Source organism: Strigops habroptila, chromosome 5 (genome assembly GCF_004027225.2).
Source record: "Strigops habroptila isolate Jane chromosome 5, bStrHab1.2.pri, whole genome shotgun sequence".
Lineage (NCBI taxonomy): Eukaryota > Metazoa > Chordata > Aves > Psittaciformes > Psittacidae > Strigops > Strigops habroptila.
The window spans coordinates 19588478-19603858 of NC_044281.2; the positions used below are offsets into that span (position 1 = coordinate 19588478).

General features: G+C 40.6%; 1 protein-coding gene across 4 annotated transcripts in view; it reads right to left on the reverse strand.

The window, feature by feature from the left end:
- The window catches only part of ITGA6 (integrin subunit alpha 6), a 134063-nt gene that overhangs the window by 16781 nt on the left and 101901 nt on the right, over positions 1-15381 (reverse strand). For 3 of the 4 annotated variants that reach the window (XM_030488688.1, XM_030488685.1, XM_030488686.1), the window contains 7 exons: positions 8189-8316; positions 7678-7757; positions 5606-5861; positions 4176-4307; positions 1548-1758; positions 905-1098; positions 669-757 (listed from right to left, as the gene is read on the reverse strand). In XM_030488688.1, coding sequence (XP_030344548.1) covers positions 669-757; positions 905-1098; positions 1548-1758; positions 4176-4307; positions 5606-5861; positions 7678-7757; positions 8189-8316 — 1090 coding nt within the window. The remainder of the gene's footprint in view (positions 1-668; positions 758-904; positions 1099-1547; positions 1759-4175; positions 4308-5605; positions 5862-7677; positions 7758-8188; positions 8317-15381) is intronic. The other variant, XM_030488687.1, reaches the window with a different exon arrangement.

Consider the following 15381-nt stretch of genomic DNA (forward strand, 5'->3'; position numbering starts at 1 on the left):
ATCATTTTTTCATGGCCAGAAGAAAAAAAATAGATACACGGAAATGGGATCTCTGTGTTCAGGTAAATGCCACTGAAGTGCCAAGATTTGCTTTTCTTCCAAGAACTTACTTTGCAGTAGCAGTGAGTACCAGAAATTACTGGTTTGCATAGAAATGTAACCTAGCTTATCTTTATTTATAGTATTTATGCAGTAGAGGCACTTGAAAAATTATCTAGAAAATATTCTAACAGTATTGTAGGAAGCGTAATCAAGTTCCAGCCTCACCTTGCAAACTGAACACAGCAGTCCTCAAGTAAAAAAGAAAAAGGCATGAACATTTCTTTTTAAAAAGGAAAGTGAAGTAGCAGTAGTGCAAGAGAAAATGAACAAACTAATTACTTTAAAATCCCAAAATTTCTTTCAAAAAACCAAACTTAGACACCTACATGCCTTTTTCCTTCTCTACGTATTATTGCTGCCAAAGGACTGCCCCAGGAAGCAAAAATGTGAATTGAAATCAAGAATTCCTAAACTTCCTGGTCAGCAGTGCAATCTTAGAAGGGCCCTGTGACTTTTCTGCATATCCCCCACCGCTAATAGCGGTGGAAAGGGAGAAGACTGATAGCCCTGACATTCCTTTCATTTTGTGTAAGACTAAATGTATATATTAAAGGTTATTTCATTACCTGTGCTGGTTTTGTGTTTATTCCATTCTTGGATCCATGATAAATGTATACTTTGCCAAAACCATCATAGGGAGCCCCTATTGCAATATCTGTTGAAAAGAAGTTGTGACATCTAAAATCATTCTTGCTCTTTCTGCAGCTTGCAGTCACACTAAGGGTATCATGTATGGGGTGTTCCAACCCTGGCATTAGCAAGAAGGTCCCATACATTTGTATTGCAGTCATGTTTCACTCACCCGGGTATCCGTCCTGATTAACATCCCCAACATTTTCAACTGCAAGACCAAACATGGAGTCAGTGGTTCCATTTAAGCGAATGGGCTTTACTCTGTCCCATTTGCCTTGCTGGTTAATGTAGATGTAGGCAGCACCACCGATGTCTCCACTTCTGTCAAAATACTGCGGGGCTCCAATAACAATGTCTTGCCACCTTAGAGGAAAAAAAGAAGGGGTGCTTTTACAGACTGTGGAAAATAACTGATTGACTGATTGGACCATGGTCTCAAGGTCAGCTGGCCAAAGAGCTGCTGAACAAAGGCTAAAAAGTACATTGAGCTGGTTGAGCAACAACAGCTCCACTGAAACCACAAGCTGCTCATGTTCCCTTTGTGACATACAAGGATCTTCTAGGGCCTTCGTCAGATATGGGATTTGTTTTTTCTTTCTGTGTTTTCACTACTTGTTTAAATGCAAATAAAACTCTTTTCTGTAATTAGAAATGTAGACTGTGTCCTGACTGGTTCTCTGAGATGCCCGCCATTTCCTCCAGCAAAACATGGAAGATGGGATTTGGTATTCCTTGTATTTCTAATGTGGAAAATTAAAGCAGAAATAAACCAGATTGCCATCCTTCGTTACAGGAGTTACCCAAGGCCGTACCCATCACTGTTGAGATCCACAACAGCAACATCATAGCCAAAGGAAGAAGCCAGCCCTTCTCCTTCAAACATGTGCTCGAGTGACAGCGCTCTCTGATTTTTCTCTTTTTTCAATAGAACGACTGCTCCGCTGTGGTTGGCTCTTGGGGCACCAGACACAAAAGTCATCTCATCTTGGGAGACAATTCCTTTACCAGAGTCCAAAGAGAAACCTTTAACAGAGAAAGAAATAAAATATGAATAAACAAACAAACTGACAGCTTGTATTGCTGATAGGAAAAATAAATTCCCCTACTATATTAAAGTGGTATATTGAATGCAAGTTGTGCCTACAATAGAGTAGAGTGTACTGGGAATTCTGGTTCTATGTGGACTGGTGGATGCATGTTTACAAGTCTATGCTCCACCATATGTAACATTTAAATATTTCCCTCACTAAACCTATTATTGCATCGCTCACTCAGATCTACTTTTCACAGACACCAAATACAAGATCATTTTTAAACATCCCAGCTTAGAACTTGAACACCAGTCTTACCACTTGAATATAGCATGAGTGTTTCACCTCTGGCAAAATTATTCTAAGCCTTGCTAAGTACAAGTCAGTATCATTCAGTTGCAAACATGCACAACATACCACACAAGCACAGTATCTCGCATGAAGGATGTACGTAGTTATTTGAGAATCACCTTACACAGTAATGGCGAAATGGGCAATTTTGATATAAGCAGCCCTAAAGTACTAATCCCTAAAGTGGATTTAGTTCCACGTATTCTTTATAGAAGTCAGTACATTTTTAAATGTATCAAAACTGCATTAAAAGAATATACTGCGTATGCCAACATATCCAGTCAAAGCCAAAGTAGAAAGTAACACTCATTGCGAGGAAGAAAGATACCAGCCAGCAGCCAGAAACCTCCCTTCTGAAACACTTCACCACTACCATGAAAATTCTCAATTACAGCAGTTCACAATGAGACAGTTTCAGAAGAATTCAGGGAGCCCCATCTGGGGGAGGGATGAGAGGTTTGGAGAAATGCATGACAGATCAGTGTTTCTCTGAAGCCATGTTATTTTGCAAGCTCCTCTTCGTCTGAATCCCCATCTTTACATGCTTTTACTTGCAATGTATTTGAGATGAGGAGGGGATGGAGGGGAAAGGATCATGTCACAGGTCTGGAGATTATGTCTAACCAGATGCTGCCACCTCAGGTGGTCACAAACCTAAGTAACTATTCATCATTACATCCACCGAGTTGTCCACCTGTGTGCCAGGAGGCAATGTTTTGTATACAAACTGGTCTGGATGAGTATCAGATACAGCTGTCAAAAACAGAAGACCTGCAAACACGAGTGAAAGATTGAAGAGAAAAAATAGTAGTTAAGCAAAGCAGCTATAACCGTGTTTATTTACTGCCTAAACAGAGGGAACAGCAATGCCAGTGCACAGCAGGCTTGCCTGGAAGTGGTTTTGATTGTGACACATCAAAGGCAGCATTTACATTTAGGAGATAAACGCATTTGTTAGGAAACTACAAAAAGCCCGTATTACTCTGTTCACAGCAAAAGACACCTCCGCAGCACTCCTCACCGTGCCAATTCCTGTTTCACCAGCAGAGGCTGGCAGCTTGTCTTTCTAACCTAAGCCCTTAGGAGGGTTTTTTTTTTTGTTTTTTTTTTTGTTTGTTTGTTTGGTTTTTTTTTGTTTGTTTTTTTTTTTTTACGCCCAGTAATTACTGCTGCTACTTAATGAAAGTTTATGTTCTGTGTCTTCTAACAGATGTGTAGCTCTACGATGGCTCTTCTCTTGACTTGCTTTTACTTTTTGGATTAGCGATGCCCTTCCCACCTGTTCAGTTTCCACCACTCACACAGAAATTCCATTTTCAAGTTGCCAAAATTGTTTTTGTTGCAAATGCCAAAAGCAGTGGGTCAATGCACCACAGAAACCTGTACTAGAATGCAAAGGTCCTTTACACTTGAGACCTTTCCAAAAACGCAGCGTAGCCTTTTCTCTGCACTGAAGTATCTCACTGGTGTACAGTAACATCCACTGGCCCAAGGGCATATTTCTGCTTTCACACACGCACAAAGTGCAAGAGGCTCGCCTCCTGCAACACACACACACTTTAAATATGTAACTACTCATATTATGGTGTTATAATGGCTTGTAAACAGGCCACTGGAGATATAAAAACTTGAAGAATAAAAATATTGCACTCACTCACCAAGGGAGGGAAGCTGCTGGCTTGACAGTTACACCCAGAAACTTGTATTTTTATAAACCTCCTGATACCACATGGCAGAGACCTTGTGACTAAGGACTACAGATCCATACACTGTACTTAACCATCAGAGCGATTATTATCGCTCCCTGAGAATCTGTAGGTCCTCATGACAGCTCTTAAACCTCTCCTTACATTAGCAGCTCTTCTAGGTGCCTCAGCAGAATATCACCTTACGCTTAAAACTGGTCTGTGAGCGTGGAAAGAAATGTGAATTATCCAAAATGGTTTAACACTTTAGAAATGAAGGATTTTCTGTTCTCATTTCATATCATCACATCAGGCTGGGATCACAAATAAACACTTACGCCTGAAGAGATTCACCATATGTACTTAATCCTACCTAAGTAACTGTTAGCTGGAACAGGAACTAGATTCTTATCTTGGCGGCTCTCATCACCAACTTCGTAAGGCCCATCATCAAAGATACCCAGATCATAAAATGTCTGATTCTTTTGCTCTGCACGAACCACCCCTAGGGAAATGAAATGATAAAATAAAACCAAATGAATGGTAAGGGAGAAAAATAACAGATAAATGGTTCCCAAATGACATTAATTATAATGAATGAGATAGTGACTGCTGTTTAAATAGGACAAACACAGAATAATGCACTGGGTGAAAGCGTTTTCAAAGGCAATGAATTTCTGCAGTCTATCTGTGTGCCACTCAGGCTGCTCTCCAGAGAGGCCATGCCATGGTCTGGAAAACATGGGACCAAGAAAATTCTCGGCAAAAACACTGGCCCAACGTGGTGAGGAATCACCCCCATCCCACAGTTCCTAACCTCATAAAGTCGCATCAGAAAGGAGGTAAATACATAGGAATTAAAAAAATAATTAAAAATGACTGTTCAGCTATGACAATCACTGGTGATGTATTCAGAAAATATTATTTACAGGGAAAAGAGCTATTGGTCGATAAAATACGTGCTCCCCTTTTATCAAGGGGCATATTTAACATTTTGGCAATCGCGAACATGTTTTCCATGATACAGAAGAGTATTCTTATGACTGATAGACTGTCGTAGCACTTCTCTGCAATTAAAGCCAAATAGTGTGTGAACTCAATATGCTGTTTCAGCTTGGTCAGGTTCTGTTGACAGATACAGGGAAGATTAAGTTTTCACTAAAGTACACCTTGTGCCAGAGCTTAACTCAAAGATTTTGCACGGTTCACGTAGCAGGCGCAGGTGTACGAGGGAAAAATGTAATGGTTCAAGGATCAGATGTTCTAAAGAGGGAAATATTTACAGCTGTTGGTCTAATGAAGTGTGACGGGAAAAATCACTTTCAGACAGAGCTGGCCATTTAGATGCTTCTCAGTATAAACTAACAGAAAAACCATGGTTATTTTCCCCCTTCAGTTTTGGATTATCTCCTAGATGATACAGAGTACTTGGCTCTTAATCAGACGGATTATCCATGGATTTAGATATGAATACATGTAGTATGGCTCTGTTCAGTTATCTTCCTGCAATCTCCCAGTATTTAATTTGGGAAGTCCTACTTTCCACAGACTTCACAAACAATAAAATGGAGAATATTGCAGGATAAAGATATTTAAAGGAACATCAGTAAATACTTTTGATATAGGAGCATACATTTTGTGAGAACAAGATAATTAGATTCCTGTTATCCCATCCCCCTTCCAAAAAAAAAAAAAAAAAAAAAAAAAAAAAAAACCCAAACAAAAAAACCCCACAAACCTTAAGATGCAACTCTTGTGAGCAAGGAAATGGGAAGGATAGGCAGGAAGGAAACCAGGTCATACCTTTCCAATTGTAAGTGCCTGGGGCACCAAACACAATATAATGATAGTCTCTAGTAAAAGTAGCAGCAACGCCTTGCTGACAGGAACCAAACTTCTCGTGGCCTCTTAAACGACCATCACAAAAACTCCATACTCCATTATCCATATCATCCTTAATAGTGAGATCCTGGCTCAGCACATAGCACCTTCCAATGATATCCCGTGTTTCCTGCACTGTGTTTACATACTGCCTTTTCTCATAGCGATGTGCACAGGTCTGCAAGATAGAAGAAATAACAAGTGATGCTTTCTGTATGTTTGTATGCAAGTCATCAAAAGAAGGCTGGGCTCCTTTAGCAATACTTCATGCTAGCAATGCTGCAAGTCACCTTGTAGACATATCCATGTTGCAATGCAGAGAGAGCTCACTGTTCCCTATGGGCAATGTATGGGAAAAGTTGGGCATCTATGGATACAAGTCAGAGCAACCAGCTTCATGGTCAAGGAAGGCCGCATGGTTAAATCCCTCTCCTCTGTGAGACTTCGGGGTTTTAGCCCTAAAGCCTTCCCTGATACCCAATACCTCTCCTTCAAGAAGGGAGGAGGGAACCACCCTATCTCTTGTAAGGAAAGAAGCAGACATGTTTCCCCACAGCTGGCAGTTAAACGACGTACATGCTTGTGCAGAACATGCAAAGCTGGTTCAACTACCATGTACCTGAGACTATCCAGAACACACCCCTGCCAGGAAAGAGCGCTAAAGCAGAGGCTGAAAGCTCTTCCAGTGAAGGGAAGTTGTTCCTATGTTGGCTGTTCCACTTACAGAATAACTGTCATTGGGACAGAGCAGCAGCACTGAGCACAACCTGTTCCTTAACCTTTTAGATCAGTCACCTGGGAACAAAATACTAATCAAATATTTAACACAGAGGATGAATAGCCACTGGGGTAAGTGGTGTAACACCAAACCATTGTAAAAAGAGATGGAACAATCAAACCAGCAGTGTTTTTGCAGAACCAGATGCAGTAGGTATGTGAATATCATAAGCAAGCCAGGTTTCTCATCTGACACACCTTTTCTACATTTCCTATTAAGGCTTAAATACTAAGCAAGTGTCCAGCTGCTCCACTCTCAGAGCACTGCAGTACTGCCCTGCTGCACAGTGACCTTCATGCTGCCCACACCTCACCTAATAAGTGCATTTCCCACTTATCACTTACAAAGAAAAGCTCCTTCTCAGACAAGACAGCATTAGTTGATGATTAATTATTCAATGAGCAGGACTCGCTGTCTGCTCTCCTCTCTCTTTGGGTTCCAAGGCAGACCGAGGCAAGTTATTACTGCCTCTACTGTTAAACGACTCCAGATTCACACCCTGAGGTTGCCTGCCTCCAGCTTGGGAAGCACTGATATTAACTTGCAAGAATATAATTAGATGGGGAAGCCTCACTGCACACCCATGTTATGATGTAGCCAGTATCCTACAGCACCAGGAGAGGTTTATTTAACTGAGAATGGGCTAAGAAAGTCACATTCTCTGGGAACTCCCGAAAGCTTTTTCTCTCTGTATTGTATAAAATATCTCTGTAATGTAGAAAATAAAGACTACTGCATGGTCTTACTGCAGTGCAAGGGACTCATTAATTCATAGGAGCAACTCAGACAAAGCCCCTGGTGACAGTTTTAACAGTTTACTGAGGCTGATCATCCTGGAAAACAGGCAGATGACATCCTGCTACTTTTACAACCTTATCACGCTACTTCTCCCTATTTCTGTAGGCAGTGGCATTTAAAAGAAACAAGGTATGTATCACCAAAAAAACATAAGTGGACACCCTGAAAATGAACTTCCCATCCTAGATTGTTATGAGGTTATAAAGAAAGGCTAACTCAGAGTTAGAAGAATAACTTAAAGCTTTTACAATCTCAAGTGTCTTACTTTGCTGGGGAGACATGCAAGTCCTTCCTTAGAAGAAATCACAGGAGCAAACATAGGGAAGTTGCCTTTCAGAAAGCTGTATAGAAACACAGACTATTCACAACATTTACTGCAGACCAAAAATGGTTTTTTAAGTTAGTCCTTCGGACTTACCACCACATTTCCTCCTGGCCCCTGACTTTGGACAGTAACACCCATCCACTGGTCTTCTTTACTCTCCATCTTTGGGTCAGCTGCAGAGTATCACAACAGAGCGTCAAATATCAACAGTTAAATACTTTATTTTCCTTTCTTCCTTTTCTTTTTTTCCCCTTTTAGAAGTCCCTGTCAGAGCAGGCATTTCATAGAGTACACGGCACAGTCTGCAGGTGGCAGTATCTGCATGTTTTATCACTGACAATATGCATTTTTATTAAATGGTTTTAGCGTATTACTTCATGCCACATCAATTTATGAAAGAGTAAGAACATCCAAATCTACCAAGAATTAAGCATCTCGTGCTACTATCTTACCAATTAAGCTACAACTTATTCTGTTGCAAAAAATGTTATGTATAATAAATCCATACAAATAACTGTCTGATGCACTGCCTTTGGAAAGGGCCACATCATCAGGTAAGAGAAATCAGACAACTGTTTCAATCCAAAAGTTCCAAAGAACTTACTCTCCTCATCAAATACAACACGTGTGCAACGTCCATTTGGAGATGTGATGTCACAGCTGTACAACCCTCCTGTTCTGTTGGCTTGTTGGGCTGGAAAGGCCTTTTCCCGAGGAGCTCCAACCAGCAATCTGCAGGGAAGGAGAAATAACTTCAATGGATCTGTTAGAGGAAATATTCTTTTCACCAGGTTGCTAGAGGTTTGACATGCAAACATTTGAAGATGGATCAAAAGCTACATCACAGCACTGTTCCTCAAAGAAAAATAAAGGGGGCCTGCAAAGCAGTAACTGTTGTGTGATTACTGGACCTGCAAACCAGTGGATGTGTTGTTATTGCTGCTGTTATTGTGACAATGTTCACTGGGAGCAGTTGATAAAAACTGTATAAAAGTAGTTGTCTGCAGTTGTGTGAAAACCATCCTGCTGACAGGGAGTCGAGTGGCAACTTTATAGTAACTGCTTTTATAGTAACTGCTGGTAAGGGTGGGAAAAGTATTGTTACTAAAATGACCACAACCCCCCAGAGCAGTGAATCCAAGTGCTTTCGGGCTGTCTTCTAGTTTTACACCAGTCCTGTGCCACTGTTTGGCTGAATTTACGGGCACCTTAGTATCTTCGACCCGTGAAGCAAAGCAAGATCCCTCCTGGCCCAAGCAAGTGTTCACACATGCACTTCTCCTCTTCACTCCTTTGGCCAGATACTCCATCCTGAAGCTGAAAATGGACTTCAACAAATCTCTCATTAAGAACAGGCCATTCCCACAAAGGACTTATTTCTCCTATAAAAAGGCTACTCTAACAAGCCCTCCTTGTTAGATAAAAACTGAATAAAGCAAATTGTTTTCCTGCATCCCCATGAGCATTACCTCCCATGAGTATTATCACAAAATCACCAGTAGACATATTTACTTGCAAAATAGGGGTTTCAGCCAAAAAAAAAAAAAAAATAAATAAATAAAACCACACACCTTACATTGCCTGTGTTTCTTTGAAGTGACACACATACACAAAGCACAGCTGCCCCTCAAGCAGATAACTGAAATGAGTAACAACCAGTATGCAACAGTTTGTGGAAGAAACAAGAAACATCATGCTCAGCTGAAAAAACAAGGACGAGAACAACGTGTGGATAGGTACAACACAACAGGCATGATGGATGGATGGACCAGACTCCATGTGCTTCCTGTCCTTGGTACAAAACATGTGAGAGAAGAGATGCCTGACATTACCTTGTCAAGGAGGGACAAGCTGGGACTATTGTTGGATCCACAAGGCTCAAAAATGAACTCCGACCCTCTTTAAGGCTTCAGCTATAGAGTTTTGCTTGAGAGAAAAGCTTTTCTGCATGCTTTATAGCACAGTGCTGTCCCTCAGAATGCTTTTCCTACTATAAACAAGATTCACTTTTATTCATATCTACAGTTAAGACTGAATCAGTTAAGAGCAATACATAATTTTTGTTATTAAGAAAACAGTGACATTGTTATTCAGTGTCACTGAATGGGACACAATTAAATTGATGTATTATAAGAAAACACACTTTTTTGAATACAGAAAATTACATCAGCTAAATTTTCACCACTTTTACAGAAGTAAATGCTCCCACAATCCATAGTTTGCCCTTGTGAAGTGTAACCCCTGAATGGTGAAACCTTCAGGTAAAATACTCACTTTTGCCTGGTACACATATAAAATCAGGACATACCATGTGGGTGGGTTTTAGTTTAAAGTGCTTCCTTCTTTTCCCCCTACATATGTCTGGCATCGTTTTCAAAGGTTTTTTCAGAAACGTAGCAGTCATCACAGGAGTTTGGATTACAAACAACGCTTTCAGAAAGGCCATTTAATAACTTCATTCCTAATTTTGGCAACAGTGCATCTAACTGTAATCTCTTAAGTGATTCTTTCGCAAAGCATCTGTTTCTGAGCTAGTCCTGATGTGGGAATAGATACATTTTCTTCTCAGTTCTGTTATGGCCCAGGGAAAGACAGATGAGATTTATATTATTTTTTTTTTTACATTAACAACCATAAATTTAAGAAAGTAGAGGCACTGATTTCCCAACTTATATAGATTTTCAGTGTTTCTACCTTTTCATTCTAAGCTTGGTGGTAAAAATCATGTCTTGAATTTCATTTACAGAAATCTGATCATAAACCTTTTGTTTCAACACTGTGAACACAACTAAAAGCTGCTGGAATTGAAATACTTAATTTGGTTTAATCCACCCATCTGCATACTACTGACAGCAGTGGTGCCAGATCAACTAAAATATGACCTTTTACAATATACCATGATCTTAATGGCAATTCAGCCAGAGGGAAGACCTATGGAGGCATCAGGGAATAAACAGTGCAGCCAACAGAAGATAAAGTGGAAAGATGGGGCACCTGATACAAGATGCCCCAAACGTTCTATGGCATCTCAAACAGGCACCTGTTGAGATCAGTAAATGAAAAATGCAATTGTTCAGCTTTCTTTAAAGAAAAGGAGTGTCAATCCAACATGACCTCAAAGGAAAGAGGCAACCTTAGATTCCTCCCAGTGCTCATACCCCCTGTCCAAATCTTGCATAAGTTACTTTCCACCGTAAATGAAATATTTCAAAGCAGATTTATTTAAAACCCTACAGACTTCAAAGAACTTCTGTCAGGAATCCTGTCACTAGTTTTCAAGGCTCATCAAATGCAAAAGTCTTGAATCCTGTCAGGTACATCGCTACAAGTCCTTACTCACAACACAGTTCAACAGTAGCATGCACCATGAGCAGGCGCTTGCAAAGAGTTAGATCAGTTCGGTAGATAGTATGGTGAATCCTGAAATGTATTTTCAAGTAGTAGTGAAAAGACCCATTAAAAAGTGGCATAACTCCTCTGTACTTCTTCACTACTTATCTGCCCTAAAGACCACAGCAGAGAAGATTAAACTTGTGCTTCCAGGTTCTGCAAGACAAGTTACTTAAGATGATGCGGATTATAAATGTTTATGAAGATCATCAACATTATTAGGGACTCAAAGTCTGTGCATCTAGTCTTTGGCTTAATAAATTAAGCAAAACATGTCATGTGTGTCAAGCACATTGCGACTTGTGACCAACAGAGCTGCTGTTCACACTGCCCACTGTTCAAGGGGTACATTTGAAAAATAAGAATTATAGAAGCCAAATCACTTCATTTAAAAATAAAGGTGTGCACATAACTAAAAAAGTATGACACAGGCCATGCACCAGTGTGAATTTCAGCATGACTGCAGCAGTTCAAATGAATCAGCCTGTACACTGAGCTGTGCTACGTGCTCAACAGAGTCCTTCCACACTGAGGACACATTCCAGTCATTACTGTATGGCTACTTACTTGGCTGCATTTTAATAGAAGAATTTCAATCAAGTTTGAGCTCATTATGCCAAATGGTGCGGGTCAGGTTTTTCTGCATGTTCTATTTTAGCTTTCTCAGCGGCAAGCAAAACCTCTTTCTGCAAAAGGAAGGAGGTTGGGGGGGTGAGGAGGTGCTCTCCTAGCTATTGCTATCTCCTTGTATCAGCAGACAAAACACTGACATTAAAACCCAAGAACTTCCTCTGCAAACAACAACTGACAAAAGCAAATTCTTCATTTCCCTCCATCCCGTGGCCATCCCATCCACCATGATGACTCATTTTATTCACCGGGCCTTCTTCCTGAAAGTGTGCAAGGGCTACAGTCACTACAGTCAATTCAGGTCTGAATGCCCAAGACAGGCTCCAGAATACGTATTTCAGTACCAAAATAATGTCCCAACGTCAAGACTGCAGAGTCAGAGATTAAACGCCCAGAGACTCCAACATATGGGCATCTTACTGATCTTCTACTCCATGGCAAGTTTGCTTTATTACTGTGCAGAAAACAGCAGCTCAGCCACACAGCATACTGAACACAAACATGTCTGAGCATCAGTTCCTGACGGAGCCTTAGCTTTTTATGATTTGAGTTATGATGATTTAGTATCTAATGTTTAACATATGAGCTGAACATCAGACAGAAAAAGTATTACTGTTGCTCATGTACAAATCAGATGCTTTGTGCTACTTGAATCCTGATTTCCCCATTCATCTTGCTTAAATATATACTATAAACTGATGAGGTTTTCGCTGAGCCAATCAGACTGCACAGGTGTTACATTAACTTCTATTAATAGTGCATTATGTTACATTTCTGTAGATTAGAAGAAGTGTCTATCAAGTAATAATGCTGGGGAAAAAAAAAAGAACCCATCAGAATTCTCTCATACCCTGGCACAGAACTACAATGCTCTTTGGCTCCAGTTATACCTCATAATTAAAACACACACCTTCCAATTTCAAACTAGAATTCCAACTTCAAACCAAATGCATCAGACCTGTTGCTCTATTGGTTAGAGTTAGATAAATTATTGCTTTCTCTTATTACTTCTTGGAGATAAGTGATAATGACTGATGTCCCACTGCCAATTATGAGCATCTGCTGGCTTCCAGGGACAGATTTACTCCCTTACAACCCAGATACATGGCCAAGCTTGAGATAATCCTCTAGGATTAGAGCTCCAGGATTGCTATGTATTCACAGTTTAACTAACTGACCTCAGTGAGACACAATTTTGGCTCAGGTGGATGGTGCCTGCATTGCACAGATGCAGGTGACCCCGGCTGCACCTAGGGCACAGCTACACCACTGCAGTATTACATCAGCCCTGACCAAAACATCTGATGCAACAAAAACTCCATTTCATTAGTTATGACTAGCACTCCTCAAGCCTCAGAAAAGGCATTAAGACATCTTATTGACCTTATCTAGAGCTGGACCAGACCTGTGGATAACTGTATGCAGAAAACGCTTTTTATAAACCCACACATTTCCAAGAAGTGGAAGGAGGTAGGAACTCACTGCCCAGCCAGGCAGGAATCAGGCCTCAATTTGTTGACTGCTGTTGACCAGTATTCGGTAAGATCAGCCAGGTGAACATCATGAAGGCTCTAAGTTAATATAATCAAAAGTAGCCCAAAGAAGTTATTAAAATCCAAAGCAAAATACAACAGAAATGGCCTTTCATTTTTTGCAGAATATTAAGCAGTAGGGTGCAAGTTTTAAAACGCTCCCTGCTTTCCACGGTAATTCTTGAGAAGTTTAGTAGCTGGCTGTGGCTCCTTCTCAGCTAATGGAAACAACAGTGAGCTCACAGCTATCTGAACTCTCTCCAATATTGCTCATGAAACTACCCTGGTTGCTTCCAAAAGGAAAGCTGCAGTTAAGATGAGAAAACCGTATCAAAAGAAATCCAGAACGCCTCTAAGCTCCTGGAAGTATTCCCTCACTCTGCAGTGAAATTCTTTTCCTCACTTACATCCTGGAACTGTCTACGGGCAACATAGGATTTTCACAACATACTTCAGAGAAAAAAATATCATCAGTTCCTTACAGTTCTATTTTGGAATAAACATTTACTCAAAAGAAATCAAGTCAAAGAAGGGAGAGTATCTTGAACATTTTTTGAAAGCAAATCCTGTTCAAAGTAAGAGCCTTCCATTGAGTAAATTACATTTCGATTTAAACAAATACAAAAAAAGTATGACAGTCTGCACTGAGTCAGATACCCTGCTATATCCCAAAGCTTTCTCAATTCCTTAAATTCTTTCCTTTTCCATGGTATCTTTTACCCCAAACAAGGCACATCTTTGCCATCCTTTCTTTAAAAGTAACAGCAACACACCAATAGTGCCAGCTGTGAGCTTTAAGAGACTGAAGTAGAAATCACTGAAGTGTTTCCCGGGTAACAAACCATTAGCCATTTCCACGTACAGGCAGAATAAAATAGTCAGTGGTGCAAGTAATTCCCACTTTTGCAACCTTCATTGAGCACAAGTGTCCAATTTAAAGCTGCTATTCTCAGATAACGGTGCTGCCACTGCAGGCTTGGCACTTCATTGTGTTTTCAGAAAGACTCCATACACACTAGGGAGTGTGAAAATCTGGAAAGTGATGAAGCTAAATGCTATGAAACTTCTTTCTGACTAGACAGACACACTGCTGCATCCTTTTCCTCTCACACTCTCGGTACTGACTTGCAAAGAGTTTCACTGGATTGAACAAAATGAAGAAATTAGAGTAACTAACTCATATTTAGATCAGATTTTACTACCAAATCACCAGGCACAGTCACTAGTTGTCTATCAAATGTTTACAACCTGCAGGCAGAGCACCCTGATCCCAGCATGGACATCTAGAGCCCTCCTTGGAGCTGTAACTTCAGTCCTCTGCACTGGTTTGGTCTCAACAGTTTTTGAACTTGACGAGCACGGAGGATGGGAGAATCTTTACCCCCACAATACTTCAACATAACTAAGCTGCTCGATGGGACAGACACCATGTTTGAATACTGGTGGCACCACCTCTGCTTTGTGCCCGGATCTGGCTTCTTGCAACAGAAACAAGTCACAGGACAGGAGCACCACAGACTAATGAGCACAAAGAGACTGTCCCTCCATTCGCTTGGGCTGCTAATGGGAACTGGAGCTGGACCATGGGTCTCAGCTTCTCCAAAACAACCCTCCCAGCAAAATCCAGCCACTAACTGTGTCAGCAGGGATCTTGTTTTTTTACAAGATGCTTTTTACAGAGATACCCATCACTACCAGCCTGTTATTAGCAGCTATTTTGAGTGACTGATGATTTTCCTAATCTGCTACTCCACAGTTACATTTTCCAACTACCAGTGCAAAGCCATGGCCAAGTACACCATTAATCTCTGTCGCCTAGAGGCTTGGCATTTGAAGGACAGATTTTCATCTTATTCATTCAGCCTTTTTGGGAAGCGGATTATGAGAGGCTGGGAAAAAAAGCCAAAAGCTGCAAAAGGACTAGGGCAAGCTACTACAAAGTAAAACTGGAATGACAAAGATACCTGTTGTTCTAGAAAGGCCACGTATTAACTTTCTGAAAGTCACATGGAAAAATAAACCCTTTCCTCTCACAGTCTAGAGCCCAGCCTGTATGGATTTGAAATAGGTTTTGCATATCTCGTTTTCATTGGTAGAAAGCATTTTTCCTACAAGAAACGGTACAGTCTGCTCCGAACTCATGTTTCAGAATAAAGTTTTCCATTTCAGACACCACTCTCTGGCTTTAACCAGGAGATACTTCACACATTTTTCATATTGTCAAATAGCAAATGAAACCTGTATA